This window comes from Mastigoproctus giganteus, chromosome 8 (assembly GCF_048544385.1).
Source record: "Mastigoproctus giganteus isolate SK-2022 chromosome 8, ASM4854438v1, whole genome shotgun sequence".
NCBI classification, from domain to species: Eukaryota; Metazoa; Arthropoda; class Arachnida; order Uropygi; family Thelyphonidae; genus Mastigoproctus; species Mastigoproctus giganteus.
In genome coordinates this window covers 72326646-72353670 of record NC_143582.1, presented here as the reverse complement: position 1 = coordinate 72353670, position 27025 = coordinate 72326646, and the positions used below count along the sequence as shown (strand labels likewise).

General features: G+C 37.4%; 1 protein-coding gene across 1 annotated transcript in view; it reads left to right on the top strand.

The window, feature by feature from the left end:
- The first annotated feature begins 331 nt into the window (after window positions 1-331).
- Window positions 332-27025, top strand: part of ppan (Brix domain-containing protein peter pan) — a 128103-nt gene continuing 101409 nt past the window's right edge. The window contains exons 1-3 of the mRNA XM_090380267.1: window positions 332-442; window positions 4357-4411; window positions 24929-25099. Coding sequence (XP_090236393.1) covers window positions 4391-4411; window positions 24929-25099 — 192 coding nt within the window. The 5' untranslated portion in view covers window positions 332-442; window positions 4357-4390. The remainder of the gene's footprint in view (window positions 443-4356; window positions 4412-24928; window positions 25100-27025) is intronic.

The following is a 27025-nucleotide window of genomic DNA, read 5'->3' as shown; positions in this document are numbered from 1 at the left end:
GAATTCTGGGCGACCCTAATATAATAATTTAGTAGTACTAGTACTTATCGTATTTAGTAGCCCGTGACTACTAAATACGATAAATATTTGTATTGACGATTTATTGTAAACTCTACTGACTTGGTTGTCGTGCCGGAGTATAAACAGAAAATTTATTTTACTAAAGTTATTCCGTTTGCTACCTTGGCTGCCGAATTCTCTGAATATGAGTCCCATAGAATATTCGGGATTAAGTGAATCGATAAGCCCATCGTTTTTATTTTCAACCCTGGGGATGTATATATATATTTCTTTTTTAATTGACGAATTGGGAATAACTGTTTGTTAGCAACACTATGTGGTGTCTCACGACCATATGGTTGCGTTTAGTCACGCGTTTATTGTTTTGAAGTATATTTTCATCAAAAAGTATCACCAATCGCGAAATGTTGCTTTGAGCAGTGTAAGATCAAATAAATTGTGAAAAACCTAATTATATGTTATTTTTTTTCCCTGTTTTTAAGAATTATTATTGAAGCTAAACATGTAATTTTATAGAAATATAGTTTTTTAAGTAGTCTTGCAGCTACATTTGTTTGGAAACAGTTATTTTTCTGGTGTATTTAATGAAATAAATGCAAACCAATAATGGAAATACTAAAGAGATATGTGGTGCAAAACAGGTAAATTTCTGTACCAGAAATTCATCTGTTTTGCTCCTCTGGCTTGTTTTCATCTTCGTGTGAATTAGATTACTAATTCGAATTCAGATTGAATTAGCCCACGTGCATTGTATTGCATTCACTTATTGTTTATTAATTTCGTACATGATGCCCATTAATTCATATACATTAATTATTTTTTCACTGCACCTCTTAACATTCAGATTTATATTTATTTAACTTTTATTTAGCAACGTTTATTTAATTTTATATGATGAAGGGGCTCATATCTGGTGAGTATGGACTTTGCACACCTAAGGTCCTGAGCTGGATATCATCATTCTTCTCTTTCTTGGTGATTCCCTTCTACTTTTGACTCTCTCTCAGGGTAACTCAAAATTTTATTTTTATTTTTTTTTTGGCTGGTGCAGCATAAGCCTTGGGCTTCCTTGCACCATATGGCTAATAATAATTATGCCAATTATTATTATTAGTCATATGGTACAAGTAAGTCTGAAGCTTATGCTGCACCAGCCAAACAAAAAAAAAAAAAAAAAATTCCCACGTTATGCTGAGAGAGAGTCAGAAATAGAAGGGAATTACTAAGAAAGCAAGAAGAAGAAGAATGATGATATCCAGCTCAGGACCCTGGGTTTGCCAAGCCCATACTCACCAGATGTTAGCCTCTGCAGTCATAGATAATGTAAAATACTAATGGAATACTGAATTTGTTCTTATCCTTTGCATAATTTAATTTACAGTGCTGTTTTGTTTTAGTATATTATCACAGGGTTAGTAAAGGTAAATATTATCATCAATTATATATTCAACTTACAAGTTATGACGGAAATTGAATTTCAGAATTAAAGAAGCACTATTATACATGCAAATTAATGAATTCTGAAGGAGAAAAAGCCACACATTTTGCTTGTGTAGACCCCCATCCCCTTTGTAAAATTCATGGGTGAGTTTACAGTGCCATAAAACTTTTCTTAAAGTTTTTTTAAAAATAATTAATAGATTTTTTTTTTGCTATCATTAGTGTACTTAATTTTAATTTTTTTATTTTATTTGACTAAGGGTATGACATACTCTTAGCCTCAGTAATTAAAAAAAATCTCTCTCTCTCTCCACATCAGAGCAACTGCTATGAATAAAACTTTGACACAGTATTTCTGAAGAAGGCAGCAGTACCTTGAAGCAATCAGTTGATAACTAACAGACAAACCCCAACAGATTCCACAGACATTTTAGGTATGTTAATGTTTGAAAGCATAGGGTACTGTTAAGCAATCCTGTAGCTGTATTTTTTTATAAAATATGTATTTTGTTAGTGAAATTAATTTATAGAGTACTGTGGTGCTTTACAAAAGCTTCCTGCTATTTCCGAAAAATCTCCTGCTTTCCTCACATTTTCATTACCCAATCTCCAGCTTCTTGAAAGTTAAAAGTTGGTGGGTATGTATCCCAAAGACAGCTGCAAGGCATAATTGAAGGTGGAAACCAGTTGGGGGCTTAATTGTTCAGTTTATTGTTGAACTATTTTGTCAGGAGGCTTACCTTTAATCCTGGGGTATTCTCAATTTTGAAATCCTTTTGCTGTTTGTAGAACTGGTTGGCCTATCTGAAGTATGCTTGATTTTTGGTGATGCCATCCCGTTTTGAAGTGAATAGCAAGGGCCCTTAGTATTTGCCATGTGGAGCAAAGAAGAAACACGCTCCTGAACAACATACATATTTCCCTCCTTTAAAAATAATTTCTTCTTTAAGTTACATTGCATGCAAATTGTACTCGTTTATTTTAGTGAGGAAAAATAATGCGACAGACGTTTTTTCTGTCATGACTGTGTGGGGACACTTGTCCCTCCATACAGAGTATGGAGGGACAAGTGTCCCCACATTACTCTTTAGAAATGACTGTTTATTCATGAGTCAACCTGAAGTATTGTTTTTAATCAAATAATATCAGCCAGTATGAAGCTGTTATTTGTTAAAACTCACACACACACACACACATACACACTTTATTTTTCATTTTACTTTATATATTTCAGAAGTTATAATGATATCAGCAATGCCAGTAAGGAAGGCTACTTGTAGTAAGAGCTTATAATAATATACACCAATGAGCCAAAACATTATCACCACCTACCTAATACGATGTTGGTCCTCCCTGTGCAGCCAAAATAGCTCGTACACGGTGAGGCATGGACAGTACAACATTTCTAAATGTGTCGTGGTATCTGGTACCAACACGTAACCAGCAGATCCTTTTAACTCCCTTAAGGTCCATGGTTGAGACACTGCAGATTGTAGTTGCTGTTCCAACACAAACCAAAGATGCTCAATGGGATTGATGTCTGGGGAATTTGGAGCCAGGGCAATACCTGGGAGTCTTCCTCATGTTCCACGAACCAGTCTTGAACAATTCGGGCTGTGTTGGATGGCGCATTATCCTGCTGAAAGACTGCACCACCAGAGGGGAAGACCGTTGCCATGAAAGGGTGTACCTGGTCAGCAATGTTGTTTAGGTAGGTGGTAGACGTCAGAGTGCCTGGCACTTGGATGACTGGATCCAGGGTATCCCAGCAGAACATCGTCCAAAACATGACACCGCCACCACCGGCTTGCTTTCGTCCCACGGTGCATCCAGGCATCATCACTTCCCCCAGGTAAACGACGCACACATACCTGCCCATCCACATGGTGCAACAGGAAATGTGATTAATCGGACCAGATGACCTTCCAATAAGGTCTAGTTTCTATGCTCATGTGCCCATTGTAGGTGCTGTCGCTGGTTAACTGTGGTTAGCATGGGCACCCAGAGCGGCCTGCGGCACACAGCCCCGTTTTTAGGTAGGTGGCAGGGTTCGATGTACTGTGTGTTGTGACACATTACTCCTGTCACCAGCACTCCAATTACCGGTGAGTTGCACTACAGTCACCCTTCTGTTGCCACATACCATCCGGGAGAGCTTTCGCTCACCTCGAGCATCGATGAGCCATGGTGGTTGTCCAATACCTCGCTGGCAGTTTGTGGGTTCCCCCTTCTCGGACCACTTTTGGTAGGTACTAACCACGGTTGACCGTGAGCATCCCACCAGCTGTGCATTTTCAGTTATGCTCTGACCCAGTCATCTGGCTATTACAATTTGGCTTTTGTCAAACTTGCTTAAGTCCGTTGCCTTTCCCATCCGAAGAACAAGAGTAACACTGATTAACGGAGCTCAGTATCTGGTGTTTTTTATACAGTGTCCTGGCCCGCGCACGCGCTGTAGTTCACCTGCACTTGCTTCGATTTGCATAACAACTTGCTGGTCATAATATTTTGGATTTCATAATTATAATTAATAAATATTTATATTGGCATCACTTAAACCATTGATACTTAATACTAGGTAAGTCCATGTAGCTTCCTGCAGTGAAAAATGAACGGAACACTGTTATATTCCTTGTTTTCTTTTCATTTGCTTAATATTTTTGACGAAAAACTTTGTAGTTTAGATCAGTATTAAGAAAGTAGACAGATATTGTTAGGTTACCTGAAACGCAATCTGCAGCAATTAATACAAAATAAATGGCATGCCCCACCAACATTTGAGAAGGTTTCTACTACTTATGAAGTCTTTTTATTTATTATTATTATCATTATTTTAAGTGATCCTATTTTATTTTCAGCAAGATAAATGATATGAAAATATATTTTCTGTCCCAGGTCTTTTGCCGTATTGTAACAGTTAAGCTGAACTATGGGTCATAAGAAAAGAAAGGTAAGTGTTACTATATATATATATATATATATATATATATATATATATATATATATATATATATATATATATATTAAATTTCTCTTCTCCTTTGTTAGGAGAAACCAAAGCATTTTATATGTCATTCAAATATATAATGTCATGTTCTATTATTCTTTTTGAATTATCTTTAAATTCAAAAGAGTTGTTTATCTCTATAAGAATAATTATCAAGCTATTATGTATTTAAGAAAGAAAAAGGCATGCTATAAAACCACATGCATTTTGCTTGAATTTGGGATGAATATATTCTATATGACATTATCTTTGCTCCTGTGTGGTTGAATTGGTGGACCAGTATTGCAGAGAGGGGGGACAAATAGAGCTGCTGTGCATGAGAGCACAGTGCTATTTTTGGACACCTTAACATGGTGAATGATTTATGTTCATTGTGCCATCATTAGTTTTGAATGTGTACTCATTGAAATTAATAAGGAGGTTGTTATTCTTGCTGACTCATAGCTCTTCACCACCCCAAGTTGTGGATATGTTATTGTAGCTGTTGATTCTCTGGATTTACTGCTGAAAATATGCCTTTTTTTTTTTTTTTCACTCAGTTTGACCCTTCTGTCTCACCATCATAATATAGTTGGTGACAAAGAGTTTCTCCATTTTTCTACAGAAACTCAATTTTTTCTCACCTTTGTCTTTTCACAAAAAAATAATAAAACTTCATAAAATTTTTATTTATTTTTGATGTGATACAACCTTGGGGGCACCTACAACCGCGTAAATCTGATTGGTCACGAAAAATGCATCATGGAAGTGACGTCATCCATAGCTTCCACCAGAGGCACAAGATGCACGCCAATAGTTTAATTATCCATTTTATTATATCCATTTGTTGAACAGTATGATTGCAACAATACAAATATTTGTCAGCAATTTTTTTTTTTTGTCTCGCATTTTCATTCCATTCCATTATTATTTCATAATCAATATATACAAATCAAAATGCCTAAAAAAACGTGAAGAATGTTTTGCAAAAAACCATCTACCGTGAATGCTCAGCACATGTGGCATTCATTTTATTATATATTTTTTTTTATTTTGCAAATTTGTACTTATTTTTATTAACAAATTGGCCATTAGTGGTGTTGTCGTAGTCTATGCTGCAAAATAGAAATGTGTGATAATATTGTTGTTCTCAGTTTGTGATAATTTCTTGGTATTTATATGGTGCAAAGTTGATTAACAATATTTTTCAGTAAGATGCCAAAGAAATATAATATAAAATTTCAGAAAACATGCAAGACTTTCCATATATTATAAAATCTTAGGTAATATGTTTGTCTTGTGTACTGTATGTAGATGAGTTATTTAGAAGTGGGAGGAAATTGCAGTGTAATCAAACATTCGCAAACAGTTAAGCATAAGGATAGTGTTTAGCGTATAGAAAGAAATGCAAAAATAATTGCAGCATTTCATAGTGACAATGTCATATGCATCTTTATTTAAGTTATTTGCATCTTTTGTGAAAGAATGTAATCTTCCTCTGGGTTGTACTGATCATGCCACTGCTTTGTTCAGACATGTTTTCTGATTGCAGAATAGCAAAAGAATACAGTTGTGAAAGAAAAAAAAACAACAGGCATTGTTACTGAAATTACATGAAAAATGAAATTTCTCTGAAAAACAGTCCATTTTCGATTTCCACAGAGGGCAGTAATCACATTCCAAGCTGTGTCCCATTGTGGTCATGTTTTTTAGTTTAAAAAAAAATGAAAGTACTTGCTCTCAATGCCAATATTGGAAGGTGACTGTACAGGATACAACATTGATCAGGTTGTTCAGAAGATCTGGCACTTAGTGTTAATAATGCATCGGTTATGATATGCCGGCTAAAAATCAGAGTAGTAAGGGTATTAAAAGAGGAGATTGAGCATTTTGTGGTAATATGCTGTCCTTGCCATTTATTAATTTTTGTTCTGAAAAGGGAGTTGCATGTCTTCCTGTGAAAGCGGTTGAATACTTTCTGGCCATTTATTACTGTCTAGAACGTGCTAAAAGGAAAGATAGATTTAAACAATTTCAGATGATGCATGCCACTAAAGTAAAAAAGATTATGAAGCAGTTGTATGTACACATTGCCCATCTTTGGTTAAAAGTATAACTAGAACAAGTAGTCACTAGCTAGTGAGTGGCACGGAATCATGTTCAAATCCAGATCATGATCCAAAAGTTTGAAAGACAAATTAATGAAACTCATAGTGACAATGTCAGATGTGCTGAATGTCTATTTGCATATTTTGTCAAAGAATATAATCTTCTCGGTTGTACTGATCATGCAGGAGCTTTTTTCAGGAATGTTTCCTGATCGCAGAATAGCAAAAAATACAGTTGTGAAAGAACAAAAACAACAGGCATTGTTAATGAAATTAGTGAAATTGCTAGATTGTTAGTGAAATTAGTGAAATTGCTAGATTGTTAGTGAAATTAGTGAAATTGCTAGATTGTTAGTGAAATTAGTGTTAGTGATTGGGAACGAGAGTAGCCTTGAGCAGGCGAAGTTTTTACTCTCCTGGAAATAGAGAAGTTTTTTCTATTTTATTAGCTTAATTGGCATATTAACTTATTTTCTGGAGTAGCTTTATATTCCAAGTTAAGATACTTAGTTTAAAGATTAACTTAGAGATTTTGTAGGTTATTACTTAGAATCAGTAAGGGTATCCAATCCATGTGTTACAAGTTTTGAAGCTCCGCTGAACGGAAAGTTTTTTAGCCATATTTAGCCACTTTATTGACCAATTGTTATATTATATAATTCTCTATAAGTAGCTTATAGACCTAGTCAAGATCCTTGGTTTATTCCGAATTGAGACAGCGAGATTTTGGAAGTTAATTTAATACTTAAGTGTCTGTAGATTAACTGTTCGTAACTTGTCGCCATTGTTATACGATACGTTATATCCCGAACTAGATAGCATTAGCTTACTATAGTATATTATATAATATCGTCAATTAATCAGTAAAATCTATTAATCTTGTTAAACTTCATTGTAAATTAAATTGTACTTTTTAACTAAATACATATAACGACTTAGATTTTACAAACGTAACACAATTAATTAATACATAGCTTGATACGGAAGTTATATAAACAAAACTCGTAGATAATACTCAATACTGAAAAATATATATAGATATATAGTGTTATAACTGTGTTGGGATACAAGTATAGGGTTATAATTTTGTACTGAAATTTATATTTTATCGAAATTAAATCAAAATCATGACTCAGACCAGAGCAGCAAAGCAAAATACTCAAGCTAATGGGAGTGCTGTAGCTCAGGGGAGAACTGAGAGGGGGCAGTTGCCCTCTGAATCACAGCCTTTTAAAATGCACTGCTTGCTTGATGTTTGTGGAGCAATCGGGTACGGGGACATGATATTGCCATGGGGGATGTCTTTGTGTGTGCGCGATGTAAGGAAATGAGGAGTGGTTATGCTATTAGTTAAGAAACCCATAAAATCAAAGGTAGTGAAGCCAGTCGACATCGCTGGACAGTGCAGTGTAGAGTCAGTTTGGTGTGACATAAGCACTGGCAGATCAAAATTGAGAGTAGGAGTGTGCTATAGGTCTAATAACTCTGATCAGTATAATAAGAAACTGTACAGGGAAATAGAATGGGTCAGTAAGTTTTATAATGGGGGATTTTAATTTCCCAGATATTGACTGGAATTTGTGGGTTGGTCACTCACACACTAGCAAGGCTTTTGTGGATTTATTGGATGATTGTTTTCTACCTCAGCATTTTCGGGAGGCAACTACAAGGAGTAATACTCTTGATCTGATTATCAGTAGTGATTCTTCGTGCATTAAGGATCTGCAGATAAAGGAACCACTAGGTGGCAGTGATCACAGGGCTGAAGTGCGATTTACTCAAAGAGGTAACTACCATCAGGGGTAAAGGGAAGGGTTTTTGCTTTCGTAAAGGTGACTACAATGGTCTGAGACAGTATTTAAATTCTATACAGTATATCTATGATGTTACCAACAGCAAATTCAAAATGGGAAGCATTCAAAGAATTTACCTTGGAAGCTACTAAGCTTTACATACCAACTAAGAAATATTGTTCAAGGTTTAGGCCTAAATGGATGTCAGATAAACTAATGAGACATATGGCAAAGAAGAAAAATGCATGGGATACATAAAAATTAATGAATGACATGGAAACCTATGATAGATACAAGCTTGTCTATAACCAAGTCACAAAGGAGATTAGGCAGGCAAAGGCAGATTATGAGAAATCCTTGGCAAAGGATGCAAAGAAAAACAGCAAAGAGTTCTTTACCTATGTAAACTCTAGAAGAAAGGGATGAATCAGATTTGTCCACTGGATATTGATGGGTCAACTGTTGAGGATCCTGCTCAAATGGCTAACAAACTAAATGAGTATTTTGCATCTACATTCACACATGAGAAATTATTCAGGGAGGGGAATGCCAGAGGTGAAGTAAACTCTGGCAGTGAGCTAGATGATTTTGTAATAACTGAGAGGAAAGTGGAGGAGAAATTGTTGAGGATAAACATAAAAAAAGCACCCGGGGTGGATGGGATCTATCCAGTTATATTAAAGGAGGCAGCAAAGGAAGTAAGCAAACCCTTAGCCATAATTATGAGAGCTTCTTTGGACTCAGGGGAGGTACCCATGGACTGGAGATGTGCAAATGTGACGCCCAATTCACAAAGGAGGATCAAAGGCTGACACAAGTAATTATAGACCTGTGAGTTTAACCTCTGTTCCATGAAAATTAATGGGGGCACTGGTTAAAGAAGACCGCAGGATCATCTAGGCAAGACTTCAGCTATAGCTTGGTCACAGCATGGGATTGTTAAGGGAAAGTCTTGCCTGACCAATTTGATTGGATACTATGGTGTAGTCACAAAAGAACTGGATGCAGGGAATAACTTTGATATTATATATTTGGATCTTAGAAAGGCTTTTGATACTGTTGCACAAATTGCTGAACAAATTGCAGCAGTGTGGCATTGGCGGCAAATTGCTGCTATGGATAAAAGGGATGGTTGAGGGGGAGAAGAGCGAGTGGTAATCAATGGACACTGCTCATCGTGGACTAATGTTATTAGTGGAGTCCCTCAGGGTTCAGTGTTGGGTCCATTGTTGTTTTCTGTATTTATAAATGATATTGATGATGGTATAGACGATACAAAAGTTGTTAGGGTTCTTAAGGACACTACTGACAGTATGCTGCTGTAACAGGATCTGGAAAGGTTGAGCAAATGGGCTGAGAGGTGGCAAATGAAGTTTAGCATTGACAAATGTAAAGTACTACATATGGGAAACAATAACTCCAGAGTAACGTACCAAATTTGTAGTACTACACTGACAGTGGTAGAGAATGAAAAGGACCTCGGGGTAATTGTACAGGCAGATATGAAGTTTTCTGAGAAGTGCAGACGGGCTGCTAGAGTAGCTCATGGTGTCTTGTCTGTGATATACAAGAATTTTTCTAGCAGGGATAAGGAGGTGATTATTCTCTTGTATACGGCAATGGTTAGGCCACACATTGAGTACTGTATACAGGTCTGGATGCCTCATTTCAAGAAGGATGTAGAGCTGCTGGAACAAATACAGAGAAGGGCAACAAGATTAGTGAATGGAACAAAGGGTTGCTCTTATGAAGAAAGGCTTAAGTTTTGCAAATTACGTTGTCTGGAGACTAGGCACCTGCGAGGTGATCTGATTGAGGTGTATAAAGCCTTGAATGGTTTGAGCATGCTCAATGCTGATTGGATTCTTTCTCTTGCTTAGAATAATCACCTGAGAGGGCGTAAATTCAAATTGAGGAAAGACAGTAGGATAGATGTACGGAAATTTGCCTTTAGCCAGCAGGTAGTTGGTTGGTGGAACAGACTTCCATCCCTTGTTGTGGAAGTAGATAGCCTAAATAAATTTAAGACTCATCTGGACAGGTATTTCGAACGAACTGAGGGGTGAAATGGGAGTGGTTTTTTTTTTTTTTTTTTTTTGGCTGATGTTGCATAAGCTTGCTTTCTTGCATCATATGCCTCTACTAATGCTAATGCTACAAATTACATGGATAGGGGGGAAAGGAGAGGTAGTGATGTCTCTGAAACTCTCCCAACATCTTGTCACTGGTAGGGAAGATCATGGATTTGTGGTCAGAGATGCACAATGAGCTCATCGTAACCGTATCATTCTTAATGGATTTGCATAATAGAATATCTTGTTTGACCAGCTTGCTAAATTATTATGTTGTCTTTGCACAGGAATTGGATGCAAGAAACAGTTTTGATATTATATAAGTTTTTAGCAAAGTCGTTGAGGTCCTTGAGGTTGCCACAGACATTTTCTCAGATATGCCAGACAAGCTGTACTTGCTACCTGGGAGTCTAAAATGCTGATGGAACTGATATATGGGCGACACTCAAGTCAAGTGGACCCAAGTTCAGCAAAATCCGGACGGTCTGTGACTTCCAAATCCTCTGCCTGCACCTTCACGATGGTGGGACTGTTAGTAATCCTGGGTATAAACTCCATACACAAGCAGATGGTGGGTGACCACCCAGGTGTGAACCAACGTAAGCAGGGGCCGAGGTGTGGCGCACACACCACATGGGGGAATGCCGCACTCTGTTACCAGGCAGTACTAGGTGGTAGATGACTCTCATCAACCAGTGCAATACCACCACTTTGCTTATTGGAGGCTTGAAGTGGTGGAACCCATGTTTAGTCTCTAGAGCTAAGTTCCGGTCAACCCTTCCCCATCTCTTTCATCATGCAGTATGATTAATGACTTTTGAGATTATGATGAACATCGTGGCAAGATCCAATCTTCCTTACATTTCGAGGGTACAGCTCTAAAACGTTGTTCGCAGTCCGGCCGCTAGTTAGTACACTGGACCGATCCTATTGGTAACTCTCTAGGAGGTCCTTTGGATCAGCTAGTGTATAATCTTGCTACCTCTACTCTGCCAGATAGTGACTGGAGGGAGTCCGAGTAGTGTGTATGCGGGGGGGGGGGCATTGTCGAGGCCACGTTATGTCAAGGATCTGGGTATATTCTTACCATGTATAAGCCATATCCAAAAATTTCATTACTTCATACAGCATGTCCCACCCACTTTTTCTTAGTATTGAATACACCATGAATTGTCAAACTAATAGAGTAAACTTATCTGCTGAAAGAGCTAAACCTCCCAAACACTTCCTAATACATTTCACAAATATATGTGGTCTCAATTCTAATCTCAACGATGTCCTTTTCCACTTGCACTCTGCCAAACCCCATGTACTTTTTCTGACAGAATCTCAGTTATCGGTTGATTCAACTACTGCTCACCTCAGTTGCCCAAATTATTCGCTGTATGATTTCTTTCTCCTCAAAGCTGGTACTTGTGCATATGTCCGTTCTGATATTCCCTGTCAGAGACTTGGCAATTTGGAATATCCTGTTTTCGATCTTCTCTGGCTTAAAATATCTCTAGCCTCATTGTGTCAAATTCATCTGTTGTCTCTAACGTTCTCCGAACTCCACTAATCACTTGGAGCTTTTTGATTTCCTCTCTTTGCAACTTGACTTTCCTAACAGTAAGGTAATTTTTTCTTGTTGATTTTAATGTTCAGAACTCCAGCTGGCTTCCGTTTTCTAGTCACACCGATCCAGGTGGTCAAGATGCCGAGACTTTTGCAATTACTAATGACCTTGCACAGATTGTTCATTTACCTACAAGAATACCGGACAATCCTAACCATACAGCCAACACACTTGATCTTTTTCTCGCAAACAACCCTTCTAAGTACAGTCGGTCCTCGTATAACACGTGTTTGCATTACACGAATTCGATCATACACGATTTATAAATAGGGGAACGTTATCTTATAAAACACGAACCGAATTCGCTTATACACGATTCGCCTTTGTGTTTACAAGAAATGGCAGTCGAACGCGGAATCACCCCAACTGAACGCAACACGATAGGAATGAAGGAGATTCTGAAAATGTATTTATGTGTTTTATATCAGTGAAGGGGAAACACATTTCACCATAATAACGTAAAAACCAACCCAATTCCAGCTATCGATATACTGTAATCGCAAATGCAATTACATCGAGTTTACTACCAGTTTATAACAGATTCCACTAGTAGAAACGCAACTGGAAAATGTTTTTATTGTTTTATGGTAGTAACCCCTAGAAATGTGCTTTAGTAAAATGTGAGGTGTTAATAGTGTATCTCGGGTTTTACAGTGTTGTTTATTCAGTTGCTACACGCGCGCAGCTTTGTGTATCAAGCGTGCCTCCTCGTTTTGTAATTGTGCTTTATTCCCTAAAAATTAGTAAAATACTTAAAAGGTGTGAAAAGGAAGCGTCCTGGCGAAGACACTGCAGATTCAGAGAGAGAAAAAAAAGCAATATGGATAAACAGAGGCGGACTGGCTCAAAAATTCTTACCCCGGAAAATTTATAGTGGCCTCATACTACGGTTTATGGCCAAAATCACACCGGCCTCCGGCCCACAGTGGTTTCCCCCGTAAGGCTTATGGCCATTCCGCTTCTGTCGATAGAGAAAAAATATGAAATTGTGAAACGCTTTGAGCGAAATGAAAGACCATGTGATATTGCACGTGCTACAGACCTAAATGAGGCAACGCCGAGAATTACAAAGAATGCGGAGAAAATAAAAACAACTTTCATAGCGGGAACAACTCAAAGTGTAATTAAAATCCATTAGATTAAGACACAAAGAATTGGAAGAGATGGAACGGCTGTCATCTGTTTGGATAGAAAATCAAACAAAAAGCAAGTTTGCTTACGATAGAAGCAAAAGCATTAGCAACATTTTATTACGACTTACGTATTACGTATTATAAAATACGTAAGTATTTTATTACGACTATTTTATTTAATATAATAATTTTTTTACGAATAAAATACGTATTTTATTCGTATAAAATACTTTTTTAGTATTAAAAAATACTAAAAATACTTTATTATAATATAATATTATTTTTATTACGTATTTTAATCGTTATAAAATACGTAAGTATTTTATAACGATTAAAATTACCCGATTATTTATTGTGTTTGGTAATGTTTTGGTTCCAAATGGTGTTCAATCTTGGGTGGTCGGCACCTAACCCCACTTTTCCCATAGGGCCTGTTGTTTATATTGCACGATTTTGCATTGCACGAGGTTTTCTAGGAACGCAACTATCGTGCTATACGAGGACAGACTGTACACGGTTGAAGTGAGAGGTCCTTTAGGCACCTCAGATCACAACTTGGTGATTGTTTTTTCTCCAATGGAGCCTTTATCTCATGGCTATTCCCAACCTCGTGTTGTTTAGCATTACTTGAATGCAAAATGGGATGACCTACAAGATTTCTTTTCTTCTTTTCCTTGGTCAGATTACTGTTTCAAAACTTCTGATGTTGATGTTTGCTGAGATCGTGTCAGTAAAATTATTCTTGCAGGAATGGTATCCCACATTCCACTTTAAAATCTCATCCTTTATCTAAACCTTAGTTTCCTAATAAATGTGTTAAGGCTGTTCAAGAGAAGAACGTTGCATATTGTAATTGGCTTGTTTCTAATTCTTCAGTTTCATTTTCTCTCTACTCCAAATCTCGCAACAATTGTAAAGCAATTATTAATCGGTCCAAACTAGAATTTGAACAGGCTAAGAGTAGAAAACTTGCTTCTTGCCCTAATGGCAGCCGAGCATTCTGGTCTCTTGCCAAAGCTGTTGGCCGAAACTTTTGCCTATCTCTTCTTCCACCTCTGTCCAAACCAGAGGGTTCTGCTGTCACTTCAGCCAAGGATAAAGCTGACCTGCTAGCATCCCATTTTTCTTCCAACTCATGTATTAATGATCTTGGTAAAACACCTCCCACCATTCTCAACATGCTCCATTCAATGCCTGCTGTGGTCTTCCGTCAAAAGGATTTTGATGAATCTTGATGCTAAGAAAGCCCCATGTCCCAATGTTATTTCTCCACTTGTTCTCAAAACCTGTGCTCTTGAACTTATTCCTGTTCTTTGCTGCCTTTTTTCACTTTCTTATTCCAAAGGCGTTTTTCTTTCTGCTTGGAAATTTGCTCATATCCAGCCCGTTCCTAAAAAGGGTGACAAAACCCTCCCATCCAATTATCCCATTGCAATTACTTCTACTCTTTCTAAAGTAATGGAGAAATCAATTAACCGCCAACTCTTAAACTACCAAGAAACCTTCCATCTGATCAACGATCGCCAGTATGGATTCTGTTAGTGTCGATCCACTGGTGATATTCTGGCTTATGTTACCCATTTATGGACTAATTCATTGGAAAAGTTTGGTGAAACACAAACAGTTGCTCTTGACATCTCAAAGCTTTCGATCATGTTTGGCATAAAGGTCTTCTAAACAAGCTTCCATCTTATGGTTTGCCAACTGTTTTTTGTAATTGGTTATCCAGTTTTCTCTCTGATCGGTCACTGAGGGTGATGGTAGATGGCTCTCTGTCTTCTAACTTCTCCACTAATGCCGGTGTCCCCCAAGGTTCAGTTCTTTTCCCCCACTCTTTTCCTCTTGTATATTAATGACCTTCTTCCATTGACTGGAAATCCTATCCATAGGTTTGCCGATGATAGCACATTGCATTCCACTTTCCGTTTTGAGAAACCTTGCCCTGTTCAATCAGCTTCAACTTCACGAAAATCTGCTACCAATTCCTTAAATGGCGATCTCCAGGTAATTCTCCAGTGGGGCAAAGACAATTTAGTTGATTTCAATCCTTCTAAAACTCAGTCTTGTCTTATCTTATCTCACAAAAAGGAATTCTTCTGCTCCTATGCTTGTCTTTGGTGACACTCCGATTTCTAGACAAAATGATATATCTCTTTTGGGGATTACCCTGACTTCTAATCCCTCTTGACACAAGCACATTACAAATATTGCTTACTCTGAATCTGAAAAACTTGGTTTTCTCTTTCGCTCTCAGCATTACTTTTCTTCCAAAAAGCTGTTCACTCTGTACAAATTGCAAATCTGCCCTACCATGAAATATTGTTCCCATATCTTGGGGTGGTGCCCCCAAAACCTCTCTCAGGCTTCTTGATTCCGTTCAGAAGATGGCAGTTATTTTAATTAATGATTAATCTCTAACTGAGTCTCTGCACTCGCTGTCTCATAGACGTACTGTTTCTGCTGCATGCTTTTTCTACAGATATTTCCATGTGCACTGTTCTTCTGAATTGGCTTCTGTAATTCCCGATCCCTCTCTCTCTAAACAGTCCAAACACGTGCCGCCACCAGCCAACATCCATTTACTGTCCAACTTCAAACTCACAGAACCAACTTTTCATCTTCCTCATTTATTCATTCAATTGCCGTGTTCTGGAACAACCTTCCTTCATACGTATTTCCTGAAAATTACAGTCTATTGAAGTTGAAGTCCACTGTCAACAAATATCTTCTTTCTTCTTCTCAACCTGCAACCCAAGCATGGTACTAAGTACTATAGGTTCTAATACCTCTCAAGTTTGGTGTTTACATTAAAAAAAAAAAAAAATGTGTTTGATTCATTTCCACACTGTTGGTTGCTGTACAATCTGAAGATCTTTGGAATTACAAGCAAGATCCTGAGGTGAATTGAGGGATGGATGAAGTAGATAACAGGAGGCAGAATGTTGCTCTATATTAAAACATAACTACTAAAAATGGTAGCTACATTTTAATACTGCCATCTATGGTTCTACACCTGGGAAATAACATTCTGAGAGTAATTAAAACTATATATATAGCCTTATTACAGTGGTTCCTAAGGATATTCTCTGCAATATCTGCAAAGTCGGTTGTGTATTTTAGTCTGCATGCTTAGCAATATGTTGTTTTGTTTCCCTGGCTTCTTAGCAACCTGTGAGCAGAAGTAACCTGGAAAATGACTGGTTCCATTCTTGCCTTCAGGAAGGTAACATTCTGTGCCAACATAAAACATGGTTCTTATGCATCAATACAATGCCCTGGTAAGTCTCTAAGCATCTTGTGGCCTATACTAGAAGTGGCTGACCTGTTCCTGTAGTGTGCCATATCAGTCAAATCTCTTTATAGTGACTCCCATTCCCACTAGGGCAATTAGAAAAACAGTCATTATATTGAAAGGACATTGTGTTGATTGTTCATAGAATCAGCAAAAGAACAAAGAAAAGTTTTAATATTTCACACAATTCTACTTATACAATATAACATAATATAATTCAGAATATGCACTATGGTATTAACCAGAAAATGAAGCGTGTACATTTTGCATTGATTGTACAGTGTAATGAGATTAATTTGTAAATTACCTAAGTACAGTATCTATGTATATGTGTATATATATCTATATCAAAGCCTAACCATGGATAGGGAAATTGAATTTAGTGTATAAAATAATCTGTCAAAATGTTCTGTTTCAGTGGCAGAACATGTGTTAAAAGAGAATTATGAAGGTATATGAATAGTGATTAATCTAGAAAAGTTAGGCAGGTGAGCTGAGGAATGGCAATTGAAGTTTAACATTGATAAATGCAAAGTACTGCATATGGGTAGCAGTAACCTCATAGTAACATTTCATTTTCCACATTCGATGAATATGTGGTAAATGAAAAAGACTGGGAGAATTGTGCAGTCGGATATGAAGTTCTCTGAGCAGTGCAGACAGGCTGCCCGGACATTGCATGGGATTTTGTCAATGATAGACCAGGAAATTTTTTAGCAGGGATATGGAGGCACTTATCACATTCATCAAAGCAATGGTCATACCACATCTTGAGTACTGCATACAGGTTTGGAGGCCTCATTTTAGGAAGAATGTAGAGCTGCTGAAATGAGTAGAGAAGGCCAACGAGATTGGTGAGGGGGAACAAAGGAGTGCTCTTACCACAAAAGGCTTCAGTTCTGCAAATTGCAGCATCTGGAGACTAGGTATCTTCAAGGTGATTGAGGTCTTTAAGGCCGTGAATGGATTGAGCACATTTAGTGCTGATGATATTCTTCATCTTGCTCAGACTACATACCTGAGAGAGCACAAATTCAAATTGAGGAAGGACATTTGCAGAACAGATGTGCTGAAGTTTGCCTTTAGCTAGTGGGTGGTTGATTGCTGGAGCAAACTTCCATCCATTGTTATGGAAGTTGATAGTTTAAGTAAATTCAAGGAAATACTAGACAAACGATTGGAGGGAATGGATAGGTGAAATGGTAGGTGCCATTTTTTTTTTTTTTTTTGAATAAGCTTGCTTTCTGGCATCATTTGCCACTATTAATGATGCTACTTCAAGAATAAACTGGTAAAAGCAATCCTTAACAGACCATGAAAGCTGATAATTCTAGACATGCTATACTCATGTAGAAAGTTTATGCTTCTCTCTTCTGGCTTGAATAAAGCAATTTTCTTATTTCTTTTAAATTTTATGCCAACTTTTGAAAATTTGAACGTAGCTGTTCACTCCAACGTATTTTGCATTCATATACTGAGATTATTACTCCTAGTTATATTTAGTTAGCTGATCACAGTGAGAGGGAGGAGGGTTCCCTCTGCAAGTTATTCTGGAATTTTTCAGCCACATAAAATTAGTAACATAAAATTCATCCCATACATATTTGTACAGATATAATATACAATAGTACAATATGGCATAACTCACCAATGTGTCTAAAAATATACAAAAACGACCTATGCTAAAGAATGTTATGTGCAAATTTATTATGCACATAACTTATTAATGCATAATTTATTATGCATTAGCATTAGTAGAGGCATATGATTCAAGAAAGCAAGCTTATGCATCATCAGCAAAAAAAAAAAAAAAAACCACTCCCATTTCACTCTCAATGCTGAAGGAATCCCATCAGCATTGAGCATGCTCAAACCATTCAAGGCTTTTTACACCTCTATCAGATCACCTCTCCGGTGCCTAGTCTCCAGACACTGTAATTTGCAAAACTTAAGCCTTTCTTTGTAAGAGCAAACTTTGTTCCATTCACTAATCTTGTTGCCCTTCTCTGTACTCATTCCAGCAGCTCTACATCCTTCTTGAAATGGGCCTCGACCTGTATACAGTACTCAAGGTGTGACCTGACCATTGCCTTATACAAGGGAATAATCACCTACTTATCCCTGCTAGAAAAATTGCTGTATATCATTGACAAGACACCATGAGCTACTCTTGCAGCCAGTCTGCACTGTTCAGAAAACTTCATATCTGCCTGCCACAATTACCCCCAGGTCCTTTTCATTCTCTACCACTGTTAGTGTAGTACAACAGAGTTGACACAATACTCTGGGGTTAATATTTCCCATATGTAGTACTTTACATTTTTCAATGTTAAACTTCATTTGCCATCTTTCAGCCCATCTGCTCAACCTTTCCAGATCCTGTTCCAGGAGCATAGCTTCAGTAGTGTCCTTAACAACCCTGCCAGCCTTTGTATCGTCTGCAAACCTGGACATTAAGCTTGAAATACCATCATCAATAACATTTATCAATACAGAAAACAACAATGGACCCAACACTGAACCCTGAGGGACTCCACTAATAACATTATTGCACTATGAGCAGCGTCCATTGATTACCATTCTCTGTCCTCTCCCCCTCAACCATCCCTTTATCCATAGCAGCAATTTGCCTCTGATGCCAGACTGCTACAATTTGTGCAGCTGTCTTCCATGTGAAACAGTATCAAAGGCCTTTCTAACATCCAAATATATAATATCAAAGTTATTCCCTGCATCGAGTTCTTTTTGACTGCATCATAGTATCCAATCAAATTGGTCAGTCAAGACTTTCCCTTAACAAAACCATGCTGTGTCCGAGCTATAGCTGAAGTCTTGTCTAGATGATCCTGCAGAGCTTCTTTAACCAGTGCCTCCATTAATTTTCCTGGAACAGAAGTTAAACTCACAGGTCTATAATTACTTGTGTCAGCCTTTGATCCTCCTTTGTGAATTGGGGTCATATTTGTACATCTCCAGTCTCTCAGGGTAACTCCCCTGAGTCCAAAGAAGCTCTCATAATTATGGCTAAGGGTTTGCTTACTTCCTTTGCTGCCTCCTTTAATATAACTGGATAGATCCCATCCACCCTGAGTGCCTTTTTTATGTTTATCCTCACAATTTCTCCTCCACTTTCCTCTCAGTTATTACAAAATCATCTAGCTTCACCTCTGGCATTCCCCTTCCTGAATAACTTCTCATGGGTGAATGTAGATGCAAAATACTCGTTTAGTTTGTTAGCCACCTGAGCATGATCATCAACAGTTGAACCATCAATATCCACTGGACCAATCTGATTCATTCCTTTCTTTCTAGAGTTTACATAGGTAAAGAACTCTTTTCTGTTTTTCTTTGCATCCTTTGCCAAGGATTTCGCATAATCTGCCGTTGCCTGCCTAATCTCCTTTGTGACTTGGTTATAGACAAGCTTGTATCTAATATAGGCTTCCATGTCACCCATTAATTTATATGTATCCCATGCATTTTTCTTCTCTGAAATATGTCTCATTAGTTCATCTGACATCCATTTAGTCCTAAACCTTGAACAATATTTCTTAGTTGGTATGTAAAGCCTAATAGCTTCCAAGGTAAATTCTTTGAATGCTTCCCATTTTGAATTTGCTGTTGGTAGCATCATCAGTGGTCCCACTGTATAGAATTTAAGTACTGTCTCAGACCTCGTAGTTGCCTTTACGAAAGCAAAAACCCTTCCCTTTACCCCTGATCTGATGGTAGTTACCTCTTTGAGTAAATCCCACTTCAGCACACTGTGATCACTGCCACCTAGTGGTTCCTTTATCTGCAGATTCTTAATGCATGAAGAATCACTACTGATAATCAAATCAAGTATATTACTTCCTCTAGTTGCCTCCCGAACATGCCGCTGCTGCTGCTGTAGAAAACAATCATCCAATAAATCCACAAAAGCCTTGCTAGTGTGTGAGTGACCAACCCCCCAAATTCCAGTCAATATCTGGGAAATTAAAATCGCCCATTATAAGATTCTCTGATTTACTGGCCCACTCTATTTCCCTGTACAGTTACTTATTATACTCATCAGAGTCATTAGGCCTATAGCACACTCCTACTCAATTTTCAATTTTGCCAATGCTTATTTCGCACCAAACTGACTCGACACTGCACTGTCCAGCGAAGTCGACTGGCTTCACCTCCTTGAATTTTATGTGTTTCTTAACTAATAGCATAACTCCTCCTCCCTTCCTATCCTGTCTATCCTTTCTGTACACATTATACTCCCCAAATTCTAGTTCTGCCTTCCTTATATCTGTGTGACAACACGTCTCTGATATCCCAACAATATCTGACTTTGATGTTTTGAGCAATACCTCAAATTCATCAAATTTATTTACCAAACTCCTAGCATTGCTGTACATGTAAGTATACATGCACCTGTTCCTATTCTTAGCTACCCTAACACAACCCATGTGTTTTCTTGTACTGGAATGACTCCCAGCAGCCTTTGAAGTACCTTGCATCTTGTTTTCCAGCCTGCTGCTCATTACAATAGAAGCAGTACAAGAATCACTTTCATCTCTGCCAGTGGCTACTGTTAATCCATTAGTCCTTGTATCCCCCCATGCACCCTTTCTATTTAAGTGTATCTCATCCCTGTAGAAGCAGTCTCTCCTGTTAACAATTACAGACCAGGCTGAAAAAAATTCTATCCCTTGAGCCTTGCACAATCTTTCCAGGGCCGAATTGATCGACAAAGCTCTCATCATATACTCCCTCCTATCGTGTGTGCAGAATTGCAGACACTTTCAAATTCAACCCTAATTCACATCTTTTTTTTCAACAGTGACCTGTACTTGTTAAGTAATTCCGCCGGTCTCCTACTCTTAATATCATTAGTGCCAACGTGTACAACTATTTTGTACACGTACAAAATAGTTGTACAATGTTTTGTGCCCTTAAAAGATGATATCCGCTCTACAACGTCATCATCCTTTGCTCCTGGCAGACATACCCTGGTCCCATTCCACCTATCCTTTTTACAAAGCATGATCCCCATTTCCCTGACAATTGAGTTACCAACAACTACTAGTTCCTGTGTGACCACACATTCTGCCTTGGGGGTTGGCGTTGACGTGGGCAGCTGAGAGCTTGATGGGCCCCTCAATTTAGATCCTTTGAGGGCATCCACCCTGTCCTTCAAGCTCTCGTATAGGCCCATAACAATGCTGAGTTGTCGCCTGATTTCCTTACACTCCTTACATCGTGCACACACATAGACATCCCCCCATGGCAATATCATGTCCCGTACCTGATTGTACACAAACATCAAGCAAGCAGTGCATTTTAAAAGCTGTGATTCAGAGGGCAACTACCCCCCTCAGTTCTCCCCTGAGCCATAACACTCCCATTAGCTTGAGCCTTTTGCTTTGCTGCTCTGGTCTGAGTCATGATTTCGATTTAATTTCATTAAAATTTCAATTTCAGTACAAAATTATAACCCTAAACTTGTATCCCAAGACAGTTATAACATTATGTATCTATATATTTTTTTCAAAATCGAGTATTATCTACGAGTTACATTTATATAACTTCCATATCAATTTATGTATTAAATACCTATGTTACTTTTGTAAAATCTAAGTCGTTATACATATTTAGTTAAAAAGTACAATTTAATTTACAATGAAGTTTAACAAGATTAATAGATTTTACTGATTAATTGACAGTTTTCTGATCTTCCACTACCATTTGGGAAATTGATTACCATTGTGGATTAAAAACCAGGAAGATAAATTCTGATTTAGTCATAGGAATTTATATTGCCATGGTCTGTAAAACAAGAGAAGATTCTGTTATTTTGCTTAATCAGGAAGTATTTTATAGCTGAATGTGACTACATGGTGCAGAAGTTCTCATTGAAAATGGCTGTCTTTAAAATATTGTGTAATATATTTAATTAATTGGCAGTGCATCACTTTTAAATTCAAAATTTTTTGCTGACAAGTTTCTAATACTTTTTGTTATTGTTAAAGATATAGAAATAGATGAAGCAGTAGGTGTTTTGCAGCATCAGTTATGTCAGTTTTAAGTGAGAACTTAGCAGATGCTATTATGAAAGAAAGATGATGTACATTGCAGTGTTCTCCCCAGGACCTATCGAATGGACGTACCGCCCGGTGAATTTAACTGACACCCCAGCTAAAATTTAAGCGATTCTTGCAGTACCCTATAGTACTGCTCGCTGATCTCGATCAATCTTAATTCGAACATACTATGCGATTGAGGTCAATGCGACAGGAGCATATAATGTTAAATTATGCAATTCATTTTTGCTCTGGATCGGTTAAGTCACGCTTATAAATAACAGAAAATTTTATAATATTACGAAGTATTACACTTCCCCTCCTGGCTACTTCATAATGCCACCTAGCTGGCAAAATTTTCTGGGGAGAACACTGTATTGGTCCTTGGTTGGGGAACTGACAAGTGCACAAGAAAGCTTAAGAAATATAATAAATTATCCCAAGCCATTATTGGCATTTTAGCAGTTCCTCGTAGCAATGGTTAACTTGAGAAAAATATCCAATACTGTACTGTGTTGGTAAACAATCCTATGTCTTTATTTTAATATAAAGTTGTACTTTGTCAGTGAAATTTATATAGTGCAGTGAAAACTTTAGAAAAACCTTGTTTTTTCTGAGAAATATCCTGTTTTTTTGCTTGTTTTGGCCCAAAAACTTCCTGCTTTCCTCTTACTTACAAATGTACGATCTCCAGCTTTCTGAAAGTTAAAAGTTGCAGCTGTATGTTATAATAAAAACATCATTGCCCTGGAATCTTTGGCAATGATAGCTACAGCAGTTCATATGCATTCAACGGCAGATACTGCAACATCATTCAGAGCATGTTGCAGTATCTGCAACACTTGTTCTATATAGTATGAGATGTTAGCAGAAATTTGATACCCTCTCTCTCTAGTGCATTTTGTCCTCTTTTTAATTGTGTCATTTGAAGCAGGGATCAACATTAATGGATCAGCAATTTTATTACATCATTCAAGACAGAAACGGTAAAGAATAATTTTGTACTTTTTCTAGATACCAATAAATTATCTACCTAAGGTACTTCCCATAGTTATATTTCAATAATTCATTATTTATCGTGTTCCTACATATCTCAACTTGAATCATACTAATTACGACCCCACTATATTTTTAGGATGTGCTGCTGTAACAGAAAGAAGGAAGACACCTGTATCAAATTATGGATTTGCTGAAATTAGAGCATCGTTCAGTCATCAAGTTTCTCACCAAAGAAGGAAATTGACCAAAGGCCATTCATGGAAGGATAGGATGATGGCTGTGTATGGCAACAGTGCACCTTCAGAGTATCAGGTGAAATTCTGGTCAAAACAATTCAAGTGGAGTAGAGAGTCCATCGAAGATGATCCACATCCAGGAAGGCCTGTGACAATGACCACTCCAGAAATGTGCCAAGCTGCAGAAACCCTTGTGCTGAATGACAGACATTTAAAGGTGTCCCAAATCGCTAAGAAATGTGACATATCTTAGGAAACAGTTACAATCATCCTCCATGAACATTTGGGGATGAGTAAGGTCATGCAAGGTGGGTCCCAAATTTCTGATCCCTATGCAGAAGCGATTCAGAGTACGGTGTTGTGAGGAGAATTTAGAGCTTTATGGAAGGGATCCTGAAACTTTCATCTCCAGAATTGTTATGGATGATGAACATGGGTTCATCACTTGGATCCTGAGACCAAACAAGAATCAATGTAATGGAAGCACAAGGGTTCTCCCTCACCCAAAAAATTTCGGACACAACTTTCAGCTGGTATGATTATGGACAATGAGATAACTATATTTACTTTTCACTCTTTGTTAACCACAGAAAAAAATGAATTTAATTTAAAAAAACCAAAGGGGCCTGAAATTTTGATGCATTGCGTGCATTAACTATCTTGTTGAATATTTTTTATTGATTTGTTTCTTGTCAATCAATAGTGCTGTTTGGACTAAAGTAAAATATCATTTTCATATTGTAAATGTAGTAAACATTTTCATGACTAACAAGGATTTATTTATTTTTGGCAATTTTGATATAAGTTTTAGTCTATAACACTGACACAAGTAGATATTTCTTACTAATTTTTTTTTTTTTTTTAAACCTTGGTCAATGGAATACTGTAGGAACTATAAAACAAAATATGTTCTGAAAGTAAATTCAAATCGCTTCTGTTTTAACTGGATATAATTTTCTATGAAGCACGATTACTTGGTGCAATAGTTTCTGTGTAAAAACATTATTGCAGAACCTCAAAATCTTTTCTTTCCTTATATAGATAATAAGAGATTTTAGGCTATTAATTAAGGTTTAGGCTATTTTATTCTTTTGTTCTAATTAGATCATATTAAAAATACAAGTAAATCTAATCACTAATATCACATTTTATTTCGTTGCAATGTAATTTAACAAAGGGGCGAGCAGCTAAAAATGCCCAGCAGTCCATTGGAAACAAAGAGCCAGAAGAATTAACAAGAGCCCCACATACTTTTGTCATTTATCGTGGAAGATTAGGAAAGAATGCTGCGAATTTGTTATTAGATTTTCGGAAGGTTATGGAACCGTATACTGCCTCACAACTGAGAGTAAGTTGTAACTTTGTCTCTTGTTTGTTGCTTAATATATTTATTAATTCAGTCATAATGCAAGATGATTGCAAAAGTTAATTCATTTAGAGAAAATATGAAGTGATGACAAAAAAGGTATGATCAGGTCTTGACAGAGTTGTTCACAATCTGGTCAAGACAATGCTGACTTCCCTAAAAAATTGTTTGCTAACATTGATGAAACTACTATATTATTGGATGGTCTGTTGATAATCAAACTTCACAACATATATCACTCATCAAAATAATACCCAATTTGACCATCTAGTGGGGGTATTTTAAAATGTGTGTAAAATACTAACTCTCGAATTGGCAGCATGGTTTTTTTACAAAACTACTAGAGACAGGACTGCATTCAATACTTTATTGAATCCACCACCGTTCTTAAAAAAAACTAAATGTTGTTTATGTTCAATGCAGTGTACATATTTTGCATCTGGTCTTAATTTTCCAACTTCTGCCAAAAATCTCAAAATTATGACTCCAGCACTATTTGGGCATACACCTATGCATATTGACCATGCTCATTATCTGATAAGAACCTATTGACTTTCTATGCATTTTGTTGTCTCAGGCAGAAGCTTACAGGAGAATAAATCTTCATGATTTGTTCTCCTGTAAGCTATTATTATTTCTATTAATATCTAAAAATTCATGAACTGAGCAGAGTTTGTAACATCAGTGCCTTCCCGTCAGAGCTGAATTATTATTAGTAGTAGTAGTAGTAGTAATAGATGCATGTGATGCAACAAAGCAAGCATATGAGCTTTGTAGCATCAACCAAAAAAAACACCCAATATCACACATCCATTCCTTCTAAAAGTTTGTCCAGTTCCTGCTTGAATTTATTTAAGCTATCATCTTCCACGATGACAGATGGAAGTTTCTTCCAGCAATTAACCACCCGCTCGCTAAAGGCAAATTTCCACACATCTATTCTACAACTTTCTTTCCTCAATTTGAATTTATGCCCTCTCAGGTTTGTAATCTGAGCAAGCAGAAGAATCCCATCAGAATTCAGCTTGCTCAACTCATTCAAGGCCTTATACATCTAAATCAGATCACCTTGCTGGTACCAAGTCTCCAGCCACTGCAATTTGCAGAACTTAGCATTTCTTGGTAAGAGGACCTCTTCGTTTCCCTCACCAGCCTTGTTGCCCTTCTCTGTACACACTCAAGCAACTCTATATCCTTCCTAAAATGAGGCCTCCACACCTGTATGCAGTACTCAAGGCATGGCTTGACCATTGCCTTCTACAAAGGGATAATCGCCTCCTTTTCCCTACTAGCAAAATTCCTGTATATCATTGATAATATGTCATGACCTGCTCTGGCAGTCTGTCTCCATTGCTCAGAAAATTTCATATCTGACTGCACAATTACTCCCAAATATTTTTCATTTTCTACCACCCTAAGTGTAATACCACACAGTTAATATGTTTCTTTGGGGTTACTTCTACCCATGTGCAGTACTTTGCATTTGTCAATGTTAAACTTCAGTTACCGCTTCTCAGCCCATCTACCCAAATTTTCTAGATCCAGTTGCAGTAGCTGTTATTTTTTTTTATTTTTTTTTTTTTTTAGGAGCATTAGCAACTAAGGCCATATTGCTCCAGGGATATGCGGTGGTTATTCCCTGACCTTTCCGCATCCTCCGTATTTGGTGGCTCACGGGCTCGAACCCCAGTCTAATCAAGAAGCATGTGCTACACACTGCTGCTCCTGCCCACCTGGCTATGGAGGTGCCAGTTGCAGTAGTGCGTTGCCATTACTGTCATTAACAACCCTGCCAACCCTTACAGGGTTGGCATGGTTGTTAATCATCTGCAAACTTCAACATTAAGCCTGATATACCTTCATCAATATCATTGATAAATATACAAAAGAACAGTAGTCCCAACACCA